Source organism: Ranitomeya variabilis, chromosome 4 (genome assembly GCF_051348905.1).
Source record: "Ranitomeya variabilis isolate aRanVar5 chromosome 4, aRanVar5.hap1, whole genome shotgun sequence".
NCBI classification, from domain to species: Eukaryota; Metazoa; Chordata; class Amphibia; order Anura; family Dendrobatidae; genus Ranitomeya; species Ranitomeya variabilis.
The window spans coordinates 451,976,206-451,989,494 of NC_135235.1; the positions used below are offsets into that span (position 1 = coordinate 451,976,206).

At 42.7% G+C, this 13,289-nt stretch overlaps 1 protein-coding gene across 8 annotated transcripts in view; it reads left to right on the forward strand.

Moving 5' to 3' along the window:
* PTPRT (protein tyrosine phosphatase receptor type T) overlaps positions 1 to 12,979 on the forward strand; it is a 469,258-nt gene extending 456,279 nt beyond the window's left edge. For all 8 annotated transcript variants that reach the window (XM_077251539.1, XM_077251545.1, XM_077251540.1 and 5 more), the window contains 2 exons: positions 10,721 to 10,856; positions 12,167 to 12,979. In XM_077251539.1, the coding sequence (XP_077107654.1) occupies positions 10,721 to 10,856; positions 12,167 to 12,220 (190 nt within the window). In that variant the 3' untranslated portion in view covers positions 12,221 to 12,979. The remainder of the gene's footprint in view (positions 1 to 10,720; positions 10,857 to 12,166) is intronic.
* Positions 12,980 to 13,289: the final 310 nt, after the last annotated feature.

Genomic DNA, 13,289 nt, shown 5'->3' on the forward strand with positions numbered 1-13,289 from the left:
TTAGCACAAATACATAGAAACAGAGTATCTCTACTTATGCAGAGTACCACAGGATCCAAAATGCAAGTATCGCAAGAGCACACAAGTGAATATTAATAAATTTATGAGTAGAAAATATGAACTGTAAAGTAGCACAAAGTAAGCAAATTGATGCCAGCTATACTGCTGAAAGGAAACCCAGACAGCCCCTCAAATAACCTGGTATAAGGAATTAGCCTCTAGGGAGGGAGTGGATGTCAGGGCACAACAAAATGCAAATGCCAAAATGCTAAATAAAGTGCGTGCAGTGTATGAATGCAAGCATCACTCCTCCTGACAAAGTTATGGCGAAACGCACGTAGGGGCGGCAGGCCAGGGGATTCGGTCACCGTACTATGATTGTAAGTACTTGCTTAATGTATGTACCTTATTAGTGCTTTAATTTATTGTACATTTAAGTCTAATATACTTTTTTGATTCCCTTTTCTTGCGCTAATCAGCTTGTTTGGGTCCTTTTTGTAGTCTTAGTATTTTTTTAGTTTTTTCTGACTTATTACTTACCCCATTGTGTAGGGAATTTCAGTGTCTAAGATTATGTGAGTTGGCTCATCTTTTGCAGTGTCATAAAAGGCCCATGCTAGGGAACCCTTGCCACCCCTGCGAGCTGCAGACCTGCGGACGCTGCTAGTCACAGCCACAGTTGTGGCTGAGGATGCATTGCTCATCATGGCTGCATCACTACGTGTCTGTGATGTACGGCGCAACGTAACCTCCTTGTCTTCCTCCTCAGATGACCTACTCAGCTGTGTGCCTCTATGTTCACGCCAACTGGGATCTAACACTTAATCATCATCATCTTCTGTGTTATCACATTCATCGCCCTTAGAGTTGCCCTCCTCCTCTTCCAGCCGCAATGTGCACACATAAAGTTAGGAGAAAAAAATTACTCTCGTGATACAGTGACCTGCATCATTGTGAATGCAAACAGCTGAATTTCAGAGGCAGCAAATTACAAGGTGAAATATGACATGCTGAATTGCGTTAGTCACAGAAGAAAGAATTATTTCAGTGTGGATGGTGCCGGTATGACATACAAGATATTCTACAAACAGTTTGAAAGTGATCTGTCCCCTACTGTGTGACGTTAGTAACAGAAGACTTTTTCTTTGGCCTCTGGATCAAGCCTCTATAACACACTAGATGCTACAAGCAATTTGAAAGTGAGATGTCCCCTGTTGTATGATGTTAGTAACAGAAGAATTTTTTGGGGGTCTCTGGAACAGGCCTCTATAACACACTAGATGCTACAAACAATTTAAAAGTCAGGTCCCTTACTGTATGAAGTTTAGCAACAGAAAAATAAATTGTTATGTGCGTGAAATCTGCAGACAGCTTTATTTCAACCCAACAAAATGACAAAGTGGGATACGTCGGGCTGTATAAATTTTTTTAATGTGTGTTAGGTCTGCAGACAGTTTCATGTCACCGCAGCACTAAATGATGATGTGGGATACAGCAAGCTGTTTCACATTTAGCTAGCGAAAAAAAATAATGCTATACTCATGCATGGAGCTCAATAGAAGCAATGCACAACACACTTGTAGGACATGTGCCCTGCTGGCTTTGTCTGTGGACCTCAGTAATGGCAAAAGAAATTGCTGGAAGGTCAATTTTACAGCCACATTGGACAGTAGCTAGATAAACTATCTGACTGATAAACAAAAGCCTAGCTATCTAGCTAAAATCTTGCTGCTAACAGTGCCAGAGACAGGAGCAGCCTCTCTGTGCTGTTACTGAGTCAAAATGGCTCTAAAACAACATGTTTTCTGTTTATATGGAGAGGGACATGTGATTTCAGCAGCCAAACACAATCCGTTGTGTCAGGACATTGTGGATGTTTCCTGTGCCCTGATTGGCTAGCTGTAATGTGCACACATAAAGTTAGGAAAAAAAATTACTCTTGTGATACAGTGACTGGCGTCATTGTGAATGGCTGGTATGTGTTGCCGAGACAGAGGTGGTCCTCTGCGCTGTAAGCCCGAAATGTTGTTCTGGGACTTGTAGTTGCACAAGTGTTTGTTTAGTTTTAAGGGAGGCTTACAGGGTTAGCCGGAGAGCTGGGCAGGTCTGACTAACCACACACACCTCCCACCTGTGGGAGTGGCTTATGTGATATAATGTGACTGAGTTCTGGTCACATGGTCGGTGTGTAAGGTCCTGGAAGGCATGTGTGTTGATCGGTCCTATGAGTAGATAGACATCCTGAATAGCACACTAAGAGGCTGTGGACCTGGAAGGCCTGTGTGTTGGGAGGTCCTGAGTGTGGACTAGATCCCTGAATAGCACACAGAGAGGCTGTGGACCTTGATGGCCTCTGTGTTGGATGGTCCTAGGAGTAAGACCGGAGTCCTGAAGAGCACGGGGTGAGGCCATGGTCCTGCAGAGCCTGTGACAGCTACTGTGTTGGGGAAGCTACCGTCTTTTTGTGGGTCAGGAAATATCGGGTGGCCTGGTGAGCAAGGCATCATCCAGGATGGTGATCCCAGTTAGGCAGCTTCCCTGGGAATGAGGACTGACAAGGAGTCAGCATGTGGAGCAGGAGCTCCAGGAAGGTAACTCCAGAAAGGGGGTTTTAATAACGGCAGAGAAGTAGCTGTCATTGGAACAGACTGTCGGTGGTGATTATGTTCCGTTGATGTACATAATGAACTGTTTGTGGTGCGTTTTATGAATCTAAATAAACACCCCCGCTTTTTAGCCAATGTTACCGATTTTTTCCGATTTTATAATTTTTTTTTCCAATCACGAATCCGAATGTGCCATATTTGTGCTGATTTTATGTTTGGTGATCGATTTCCGAACAAATTCGCTCAGCACTAATGAAAATAGCATCAAACTAAGCCATACACTGTATGCTAAAACAGAAGAATTAAAGATCTTTCAGGACTGAGTACTTCCTTAATTAAAAATCTTTTTTTTTTTGTCAACAGAGTTACATACCGTAATAACCCTGAAAGCTTTTATAACAGTACAAAAAAGCAGTTTTCTTAACTTGACCAGGGCTGAACTGTGAGTAGCTTGAGCTTTGCAACCCCTCATTCTCGTTATCAACGACGATACAGGGTTCTACACACACAATGATTATATGTTGATTAGGTCCTCTTGGGGGTTCTTTGCCCCTGGTAATCCACAAGACTTCAGTCCCATTAAGCTGAGTAGGACTGAGCTGCGGTATTAGGTTCAACCTCCAATATAGCCAAGTGGCTTGAGCTTCATAACCCTTCATTCTGATTATCAAAAGAGGTCCAGGGTTATAAACACAATAATCAAACATTGATTACATCCTCTTCTGGGCTGCTTTGTCTCTCGCAATCTACAGCAGTTTATTTTCAATAACCTGACTGAGACTGAGCTGCAATATAGGCAAATGGCAGGAGCATTGTGGCCCTTCATGGTCAGACTCCAAAAGATCAAACTTTGATGGTTTGAGTGTGTGTGTGTGTAAAAGCCACCTCTTGCAGTTATTGAAATTTGTCTCATAGGTCAGAATTCAACCTCCCTAAAGAAAAATTACTGTATATTGCTGGGTTTTACAATAAGGTAACGAGTTAGTGGATGACGTCATCAAATCTCTATAATCTTAAGATTTGTTGCATTCACATCTGCTAGAGGGGTTGAACCCTAGCTACCATTTAGAGTAAGTTGGTGATGGGGACTGGTCTTGGGGTCATAGACTTCTGGGTAAGTTCCTTAAGTTAGTTTTTTTTGTATACAGTGTATTGCTAGAGGGGTTATGTCTTGTTGGCAAAGTTTTTTTTATAAACATCGAAGTAAATAGGACAACTCAAACAGATATATTTAAATGGGTTGTCCAAGAGCTTGGATATAAAAACTCTAAGTAAGTGCCTTACGTTTTTAAAGTTTGCGGCAATATTGGAGTTCATGAATTCATTAGTCGCAGTATGCTGATGGATTGTGTATGTATCAGAAGAAATGTCTTCTCCTCAGCTGAATGAGCAAAAAATATTTTTTTTCTGTAGCCTCAGTCCTCAATGCACAGAATATTTATTTTTTCTCCTCTCACAGCCCTTCTGCAGCCTCTCACAGGTACATACTGAGGTGTACAGAATTCAGCTCGTCATGACGTGACTAGGACAGTATACAGTTTGAATTACCTGATGCAGGCCATTTTATTGCATTCTTTGAGAACCCCTTTAGTGTTCATTCTTTATATCATATTTGGAACTCCAGAAGTGACAAATAAAACTCAAATGAGATTTATATAGGACTATTGATGGTTAACCGAAACCCTTTCTGTGCTTATGCAACAGTTCTGTTTATTCAACCAAAAGTACAATATGTTCAATGCAAAAACTAAAAATAATAACCACATCTCAAGGATGCAATTTCTCTTTTTTTGCCATCATCTATACTTGACTGGGTTAAATGGACTGGAAAAAAGACATAAGCACTTGTATACTGTTTATTTTACAAACTGCAATGTGCAATGATAGAGCGATTTAGATGCTGGAATAAGACAGCTGTACAGTAGATATATCTTCATTCCTGAAAGGAGAGTTAAATATACAGTATCTGCTACATTACATTAACCTCCTCCACAGCTTGGTTCTGATTCTGGAATAGAAGGGTTCATTTAGTGTCACCTTAATCACCTTGCATGTTAAACTTAAGGCAAGCGACAGTTGGATGGTATGACAGGCATAAATGTGAGTGGGCAGGCTTCACAGTGAATACAAACCAATGTTTGTTATATGCAATCTTACAGGAACTGCTATTAGATTTCCCAAATCCCCAAAATTATATTCTTCAACTGAATAAAATAAAAAAAACACATTTTTGTTAGGAGATATTTCCCAGTCTTTAAGGGAAGGTCCACTATTGCAGCCTAGTTTTTATTACTGCCCTATGTGGTAGAGCGGCTCACTCGCCTGGACACAGAGGTAGAAACAAAACATTGTCTCTTTAAGAGCACGCTTGGTTTATTAAAGGCAGCATAAACCGAGCTGGGAAAAATAAACACCGACAAAATCGCATAAACAAACAAAACAAAAACACAGTCCTTCTTCTAGCGGAGATCAGCCCGCTCACGGTTAGCGATGTCCACAGTTCAGGTCCTTTAAAGGGAACCTGTCACCCCCAAAATCGAAGATGAGCTAAGCTCACCAGCATCAGGGGCTTATCTACAGCATTCTGTAATGCTGTAGATAAGCCCCCTGATGTATCCTGAAAGATGAGAAAAAGAGGTTAGATTATACTCACCTGGGGGGCCGATCCAGTCTGATGGGCGTCGCTGTCCGGTCCGGGGCCTCCCTTCTTCATAGGATGATGTCCTCTTCTTGTCTTCATGCTGCGGCTCCGGCGCAGGCTTACTTTGTCTGCCCTATTGAGGGCATAGCAAAGTACTGCATTGCGCAGGCGCCGGGCCTCTCTGACCTTTCCCGGCGCCAGACAAAGTACGCCTGCATCGGAGCCGCAGCATGAATACAAGAAGAGGACGTCATCATAAGAGGATGGGAGGCCCCAGACTGGACTGCGACGCCCATCGGACCAGACCACAGCGGGACCATCCCTGGGTGAGTATAATCTAACCTCTTTTTCTCATCTTTCAGGATACATCGGGGCTTATCTACAGCATTCCAGAATGCTGTAGATAAGCCCATGATGCTGATGGGCTTAGCTGATCTTCGATTTTGGGGCTGACAGGTTCCCTTTAACATGTAACACGGGCACAAACACTTTCCTGTAGTACTTCCTCTCCAGGCATACTGAAGACTGCTGCCTTTGGAAACCTGCTACTTAAGCCCTAGACCATGTATCGCATGCATCATGTGACTGATCACATGACTGTGACATCACACAGGTCCTGCCAGCACACGGTGGTGCCACCTCTGCAGGTGGAGATAAGGTGGACATCCTCCAACTCTATGGGTGTCTACATAAAAACCAGCCCATTATGCAACTTAGCTTAAAGGTCACAGCACGTAGTGTGCTGAAGGAAAATACTCTGGGTTTTATATCACTGATGCCATTAGGCGTAGTGAAACATATCTCTCTGCTAGCACTTTACCAGTGACTTTGTCACATATTCCCCCTCTGTCCAAAGCCGGGGGGTTTTGGCACCTTCACTGGCTAAACAGGAGACTCTGGACAGGGCATCTGCATTTCCATGCAACTACCCTGGCCTGTGCTCTACATGAAAAGTAAAGTCCAGGAGCGCAAGAAACCACCTAGTTACCCAGATATTCTTCCCCTTCTTTTCCCTCATGCATCTCAGGGGCGCATGATCCGACACTAGCCTGAACTTTCTGCCTAACAGGTAGTATCTCTGGATGTCAACTACCCACTTGATGGACAAGCACGCTTTCTCCACGATGGCATACTTATTCTCACAGGAGGAGAGTTACATACTCAGGTATAGAACTGAATGTTTGTCCTCATGTATTTCCTGTGACAACACAGCTCCCAAAAACAGACCTCGGAGGCGTCCGTCTGGTGCATGAACTCCTTAGTGAAGTCTTGTGCGACCAAGACCAGCAGTCTGCACAAGATGAGCTTCAACTCCAGAAATGCCATCTCAGGTTCAGGGGACCATTTGACCATCAATGACTTTGTGCCCTTGAGAAGATCTGTCAGGGGGCGGCTATTATGGCAAAATACAAGATAAATCGCCAATAATATCCCACAATTCCCAGAAATGCTCTAATCTGCTTTTTGGAGACCGGCTGAAGCCGCTTTTGGATTGCCTCCACCTTGTCTATTTGTGGCTTTATCTCGCCCCTTTCAATGACATAGCCCAAGTACTTTGCCTCCTCTTTCCTGAGAGCGCACTTGGGTTTATGGTAAACCCTGCCTTCCTCAGTACATCCAGAACTGCCTGGACCTTCTTCTTCCCCAATTCAGGCTAAAGATCATGATGTTATCCAAGCAAGAGGCGGAGTACTTGCCCTCTGGAAGGTAGCTGGGGCTACTTGTACACCGAACGGCATCCGAGTATACTGGAAGCACCCGTCAGGTGTAGAGAAGGCCATCTTCTCCTTGGCACTTGGAGACAGGAGAATTTGCCAGTACCCTTTCGTTAGGTCCAGGGAGCTGATGCATCTGGCTGATCCTAACTTCTCAATAAGCTCATCGATCCGAGGCATTGGATATGAGTCAAACTCCGACACCTCATTGAGCTTCCTATAATCATTACAGGAGTGCCACTCTCCATCCAGATTTAGCACAAGGACAATAGGGCTGGACCAGCCACTCTTTGACTCCTCAATGACCCCCAGGCTCAACATTCTCTTCACCTTCTTGGAGATCACCTCACAGTGAGCTTCAGGAATCTGATACGGCCTTTGGTTCACCCTCACATGCGGTTCAGTCAGATTTTGTGCTTCACATCCTCCACACATCCTAGTAACTCCAAAAACAGGTCTAGGTTCTGCTGACGCAGCTCACAGTACTGTTGTTTCTGGGAAGGTGACAGTGTCTCTTCCACTGTGACATCCTCGACCTTGGCCTAAGGATGGGCCCCTAGGCATGTTGCTCCTACCGGATTCCTGTCTCGCCACAGTTTCAGCAGGTTAATCTGATACACATGGTATGGTTTTCTTCTCTCTGGCTGGTGGACCTTGTAGTTGACGTCACTTAACGCTTCAACCACCTCGTATGGCCCTTGCCACTTGGCCAGGAATTTACTTTCAATGGTGGGGATCAACACCAACTGTCTTAGTCTTGCCAATTGATTGTAGACCCCTGCCTGGGCCTCTTGTGCTTAAATGAGACTCTACCTCACAATCGGCATCACATCCGCATTCCTGTCTTGCATCTGGGCCACATGCTCAATAACACTTTGGTGGGGTGTTACCTCCGCTTCCCAGGTCTCCTTTGCAATGTCCAGAAGACCCCGAGCGATGGTACACCGACGTCCTAATTTGGGTAATCTGGAGGGTCTTGCACAACTCCCTCATTACCTTGGACATGAACGGTGTCTCTTGGTCTGTTATTATTTCCTTTGTCAGGCCTGTCCGGGAGAAAATGTGTACTAGCTCCTTGCTATAGTCTGGGCTGAGGAGTTTCTCAGTGGTACCGCCTCCGGGTACCGCTTAGCATAGTCTATTACCACCAGGATGTATTCATGACCCCTGGCGGACTTAACTAAGGGCCCGACCAGGTCCATGGCAATGCAGTCAAATGGGACTTCGATTATGGGTAACGGAACCAGGGGACTGCAGAAGTGAGATACGGGGCAGTTAGCTGACATGTAGGGTAGGACTGGCAGAAATTAACAAGGTCCCTGTGACACCCAGGCCAGTAGAACCTCTGAAGGACTCGCTCTTGGGTTTTATCTATGCTTAGATGTCTCCCCCCAAGACATGAGCAAGGGCCAGATCTTGTACCCTACGTCTATAGAGTCCCAGGACTAACAGCTACTCTAATACTTCCCCTTGCTTTTTAGTGACCCAATATAGCAACTTCTCATTGACTGCAAAATATGGGAAACTGGTGTCTGCCCCCAGCTCTTGGGCCCATTCATCACAGTCACATTTTCAAGTGCATTTTTTTAAAAGTAAATCCTGCATTTGGGCAGTCCCAAATTTCCGGCCAGAAATCCCCAGTTCAGGAATTTTGACCTCACTGGTCACCATCTTGTCCTCGTCACCAGCCAGGACACAGAAGGGGAACTCATCCATCTCTGACTGCAATGGGTTTCATCAGGGTTGAGCTGGCTCCTGTCTGCGTCCCTTGGTATCCCTACCTTTCCCCACAAGTCCCAGAAAAGGCTGAAGTCCTGCCCAATTATCAGGAAGAAGATGAGAGGCAACAGAGCCAATAGTGCAGACTACCTGAAGGCTGCTATCAAAGCAACCTGGGCTTCCATAACACCTCAGCAGTGCCACAGGCTTATCGCCTCCATGCCACGCCACATTGATGAAGTAATTGATGGAAAAGGAGCCCCGACCAAGTATTGAGTGCATTTACTGAACATACATTTCAGTAGGGCAACATTTCGGGTTTTAAAAATCAATTTTAAAGCTGATGTTATGAAGTGTTCTAGTTTTCTGAGACAATGACTTTTGGGTTTTCATTGGCTGTAAGCCATAATCATAGACATTAACAGAAATAAACACTTGAAATAGATCACTCTGTTTGCAATCACGCTATATATGAGTTTCACTTTTTGTATTGAAGAATTGAAATAAATTAACTTTTTGATGATATTCTTGTATCTCCCCTCCAGCACTTTGCCATTGACCTTGCCACACTTAATATATCTAAAGTACAGTAGAAAATCAAGCAACTATGGCAATAAACTGAGTTAAAGAAAAACTATAATTGTGTCAGCACATGACATGTGCAGACCTATATGTTTCAATAATAGCAGATCTCAAAACAAAACCTGTGTAGTCTAATTCTACAGTCACCCTCCCTTTTATTTGATCTCTGTGTACTAAGACAGTTTTGGTAGAATAGCAAGAAGAATGAAACTCATGGATCACAATATGGCACAGGATCTGTTTGTGGTTTGTTATGGAAATACATATATCTGGAAACACAGCAGGATTTCGGAATGGTTGTGAATATCTATCTATGAGCACCAATTTATGGATGGTGGAAATCAATCAATAACTTTTACTAAATTTTGGTAACTGACAGTTTGAAATTTTGGCCATATTATTATATTAACTATATTTCTTTAACTTTAAAAATAACATATTGCTAAGTATCAGTTGGCACTGATAAATATTTTGTATTCAACCTTTGATAAGCAAAGGCATATAAATAGGTTAAGGAGGCCTTGAAGCATAAAAGGAACTCTTGCTATTAGTGGTTGAAACCACTATACTTCTAATCATGTGGGGCAGGAAGATGTACTATTTGGGCTATTTTTTGCCCTATCTCCAATTTTTTTCCACCTAATCTTGGAGCAGCATAATGTAGAAGCAGAGACCCTCATTCCATCAATGTGTCAGTTACTTGGCTGCTTACTGTAGTTTTGATAAAATCACTTTTTTTTTATCAGCCTGAGATTATCACTAGATGACTCGTTGGCCTGCTGCCATGTAGTCGAACCCCTCCCCACCACTTATTGGCAACTGTATGCCTATGCACAAAGTACACAGAAAGCTGCCTATCAGTGTTGTGGGTGGTTATACAGAGCTCAGCATTCAGAGAACTGGTAGATCTGCAGTAGTAGTAGTTTGATTTTATAAAAAAAAAATACGACACCCAACCCAGCAAGTGACACATCACTGGAATCAGCTTTTAGCCCCCTACATTAAGCTTCACTTTATGGGGTCTGTAACAATAGTATGCCTGCACAGAGTTTCAATCATCCAAAATAATGGGCGCAGCCAACCTGTGATAACAACTTCTCTGTTCTGGCCCAGTAAAGCTGTATGGACTGTCTAAGAAATCAAGATTATTTTTCATGATAGTTCTGGGAGACTACCCCTACTAACAGTAATAGTATAAAATATCCACAGTACTCCAACGCTAACGGCCATCTGTATATGCGACCTGTAAACTCGACCTGTTCACTGCTAGCTCCTTACAGAGATAGACAAGTGCAGTCAACATCATTGGGCTTACAAGATCTATAGATGCACCACAGCAAACCAGTATATGCCTTTTTAACTGCACCAGTATGCATATGGATTGTAATATTGGCTAAAGCATTGCAAGCATCTTGTAAAAGGCCTTTGAGTCAGATATATTATTTTCTCTCCCTCAGGAACGGAGGAGGTCGTAGTGGAACGTTCTGTGCTATCTGTAGTGTGTGCGAGATGATCCAGCAGCAAAATATTATTGATGTGTTTCACACCGTGAAAACCCTGCGGAATAACAAGGCAAACATGGTGGAAGCACTGGTGAGTGACTGGCCACTGCTGCATCTAGTGAAAAATATAAAATAGCAATATCCTCTTTTGCAATGAAAAATAAAAGCAAGACTTAATATCCTTCCGAACTGAACCATCTGAAGCTGCAGTCATGCTGTCTTCTGTGTGTGGGAAGGGGGTTAGCAGCTGCTTTCTACAGCACAACTAGATGTAACTTCCCTAGGATGTACAGATTTTCTATGCAGTATTTACATTGTCTGACTGGTTTAGTGATCTCATATCTCCCACACAACTAAATATGTTTGGTGTTTTATATTTAGCCATAGTTTGTTAACTACTGTAACTGTATAATCTCTCTTTTTTATGCCCACACATCATAATATCTCTTGGATGCAATTATGATTGAAAACTATTTTCCAGAGCGTCTCACTCGACTTCTTGTCACATTATCTCTACTTGTTCATATTGTGATCTTATCATTCGAAGGATTGGTTACAGTACTAGTTCATGATCACAGGCAGCATCGGACTTGGATGCCAAGGATCCCACTGGTAACCAAGCGTGGGCCCCATTTTTCAACTACATGTAAATGTGACATTATTCTCAATCACAAATTTCTATAACAATGAACTGGGTAGAACAATGAACTTTGTCTGTACATATACACTGTTCATATAAAAGGGTTGTGGCCCACTTTTGCATACGGGCTCACCAGAGGATTCTCCTGTTCTCCTTTGGGCCAGTCCAAGCCTGGTCACAAGTGATTAGCTACTGTGCAGTGGATTTCAGAGGTTAACAGTTGGGACATCTCAAAGCATGATTAGTTGATCCCACTAATATTATTATATTCATACAACCTCTATATAATGTGTATGGCCAACGTTAAAGTTTGAAGGAAACTTGTAACTTAATTTTCTTACCCCGAAGAACTGGAATGGAATTTTATATTGTGGCTTGTGGGACATAGAGCAAAGCCAGGAAAGACAGGAGATGGGCATAACACCTCACCTGAACAACACTGCTCAGATGACTTTTGAAAGTTATTTAGCATAAAGCACAAGCATAACTTCATTTTTACATTGCTAAATGCAGTTTATAAGGGGGACACCTCAAGAAAGAATGAAGTGTCAAGTTCCTTTCAAACCTTTATAGTTGGCCAAAGACTAGATAAAAGATGTCTGAACACGATAATATCAGCAGAGGATCAGCGGATCAAGTGTTGGGTTGTCCCAGATATCGACTTCTCAACCCCACTGTAGCTTTCTCATGATTGTACTTGCTTACTCATTGCTCTAAAATGGATGATGCCAAGTTTAATGTTTGCTTTTTTCCCATTTCAGGAACAATATAAATATGTATATGAAGTTGCCTTGGAATATCTGAATTCCTTCTGATCCTGCCAGCCTGGAGAAAAGGGAGGTGTGAGAAGATGACCTGGTCCTATGCAGCCCCTGTGTGGCTTACAAGACTTGTTTATGGGGTGGGTGGGTGGACAGTGCTTGTTGCTGATCAGTAACAGACACTTTGCACAGTATGAGATTCCACATTGAAGTGCATATTAGGATAAAGGAAAGTTGAGCAGCAGTATATATAAGAGCACATCAAAGAACAATGCCTTTTTTCTGACTATATTTACCACTAATCTACTCTACTCTTTTTCCGTGGCCTCTTTTCATTTCCTCTCTGCTTTCCTGTTCTGTCCAACCACATAGACACTATATGCATCAATTTGTGACCCGACAAACTCTGGCAAGAAAAATCAAAGACAGTAAAGTGTTTTCGATTCCTCAAAAAGAGCTAGAGGATTTCTATATACGCGGATGCAGAACTCCAGCCATTTTCTAGGGACATTTATGTCTTATCATGCCAGTCACTCATAAACTGCCTCTTGGATGAATGCACTGGCAGAGATAATAAATCTCCGCATTCACATATTACATATTATAGGATAATGCTCCCTTCTTTAAACCGTATTCTGTTGCTCTTTGCAGCAAACCCCAAGGTCCAGGTGATGTGGTCTTGTTCTCTTTCTAATGAACCTGTCTTTATTTATTGCTGTAAATGTTCTTGGGGAGGGGGCAAAGCAGTTTGTATTCTGGAAAATTGTCTTGCAATGGAGCGTCCAATAAAATTGTGATGTTTTTTCTTAGTAATGCTTGTACTGTCATGAATATCGTGTGTATTCCTGTAAAAGATGATTGACTCTTGTTTAGTAAAAGGCTTAGAGGTGGGAAAAGGGTTGACTACTGGATAAAATCTCTTCAATAAATTCTACATGACCAAAAGAAGTATAAAGGTATAAAGATAGCTTCAAAGTGGTTTTCCACTTTTCAAGACCTTTTTTAATTTCTTTGCCTACTTTGACATATTGTAACATAGTTTGACATATGTTTTTTGTGTTTTTTCAATAAATGGCCATAAACAGCAGCTGTGGTCCTAAGCTGGCTATACACATTAGATAGA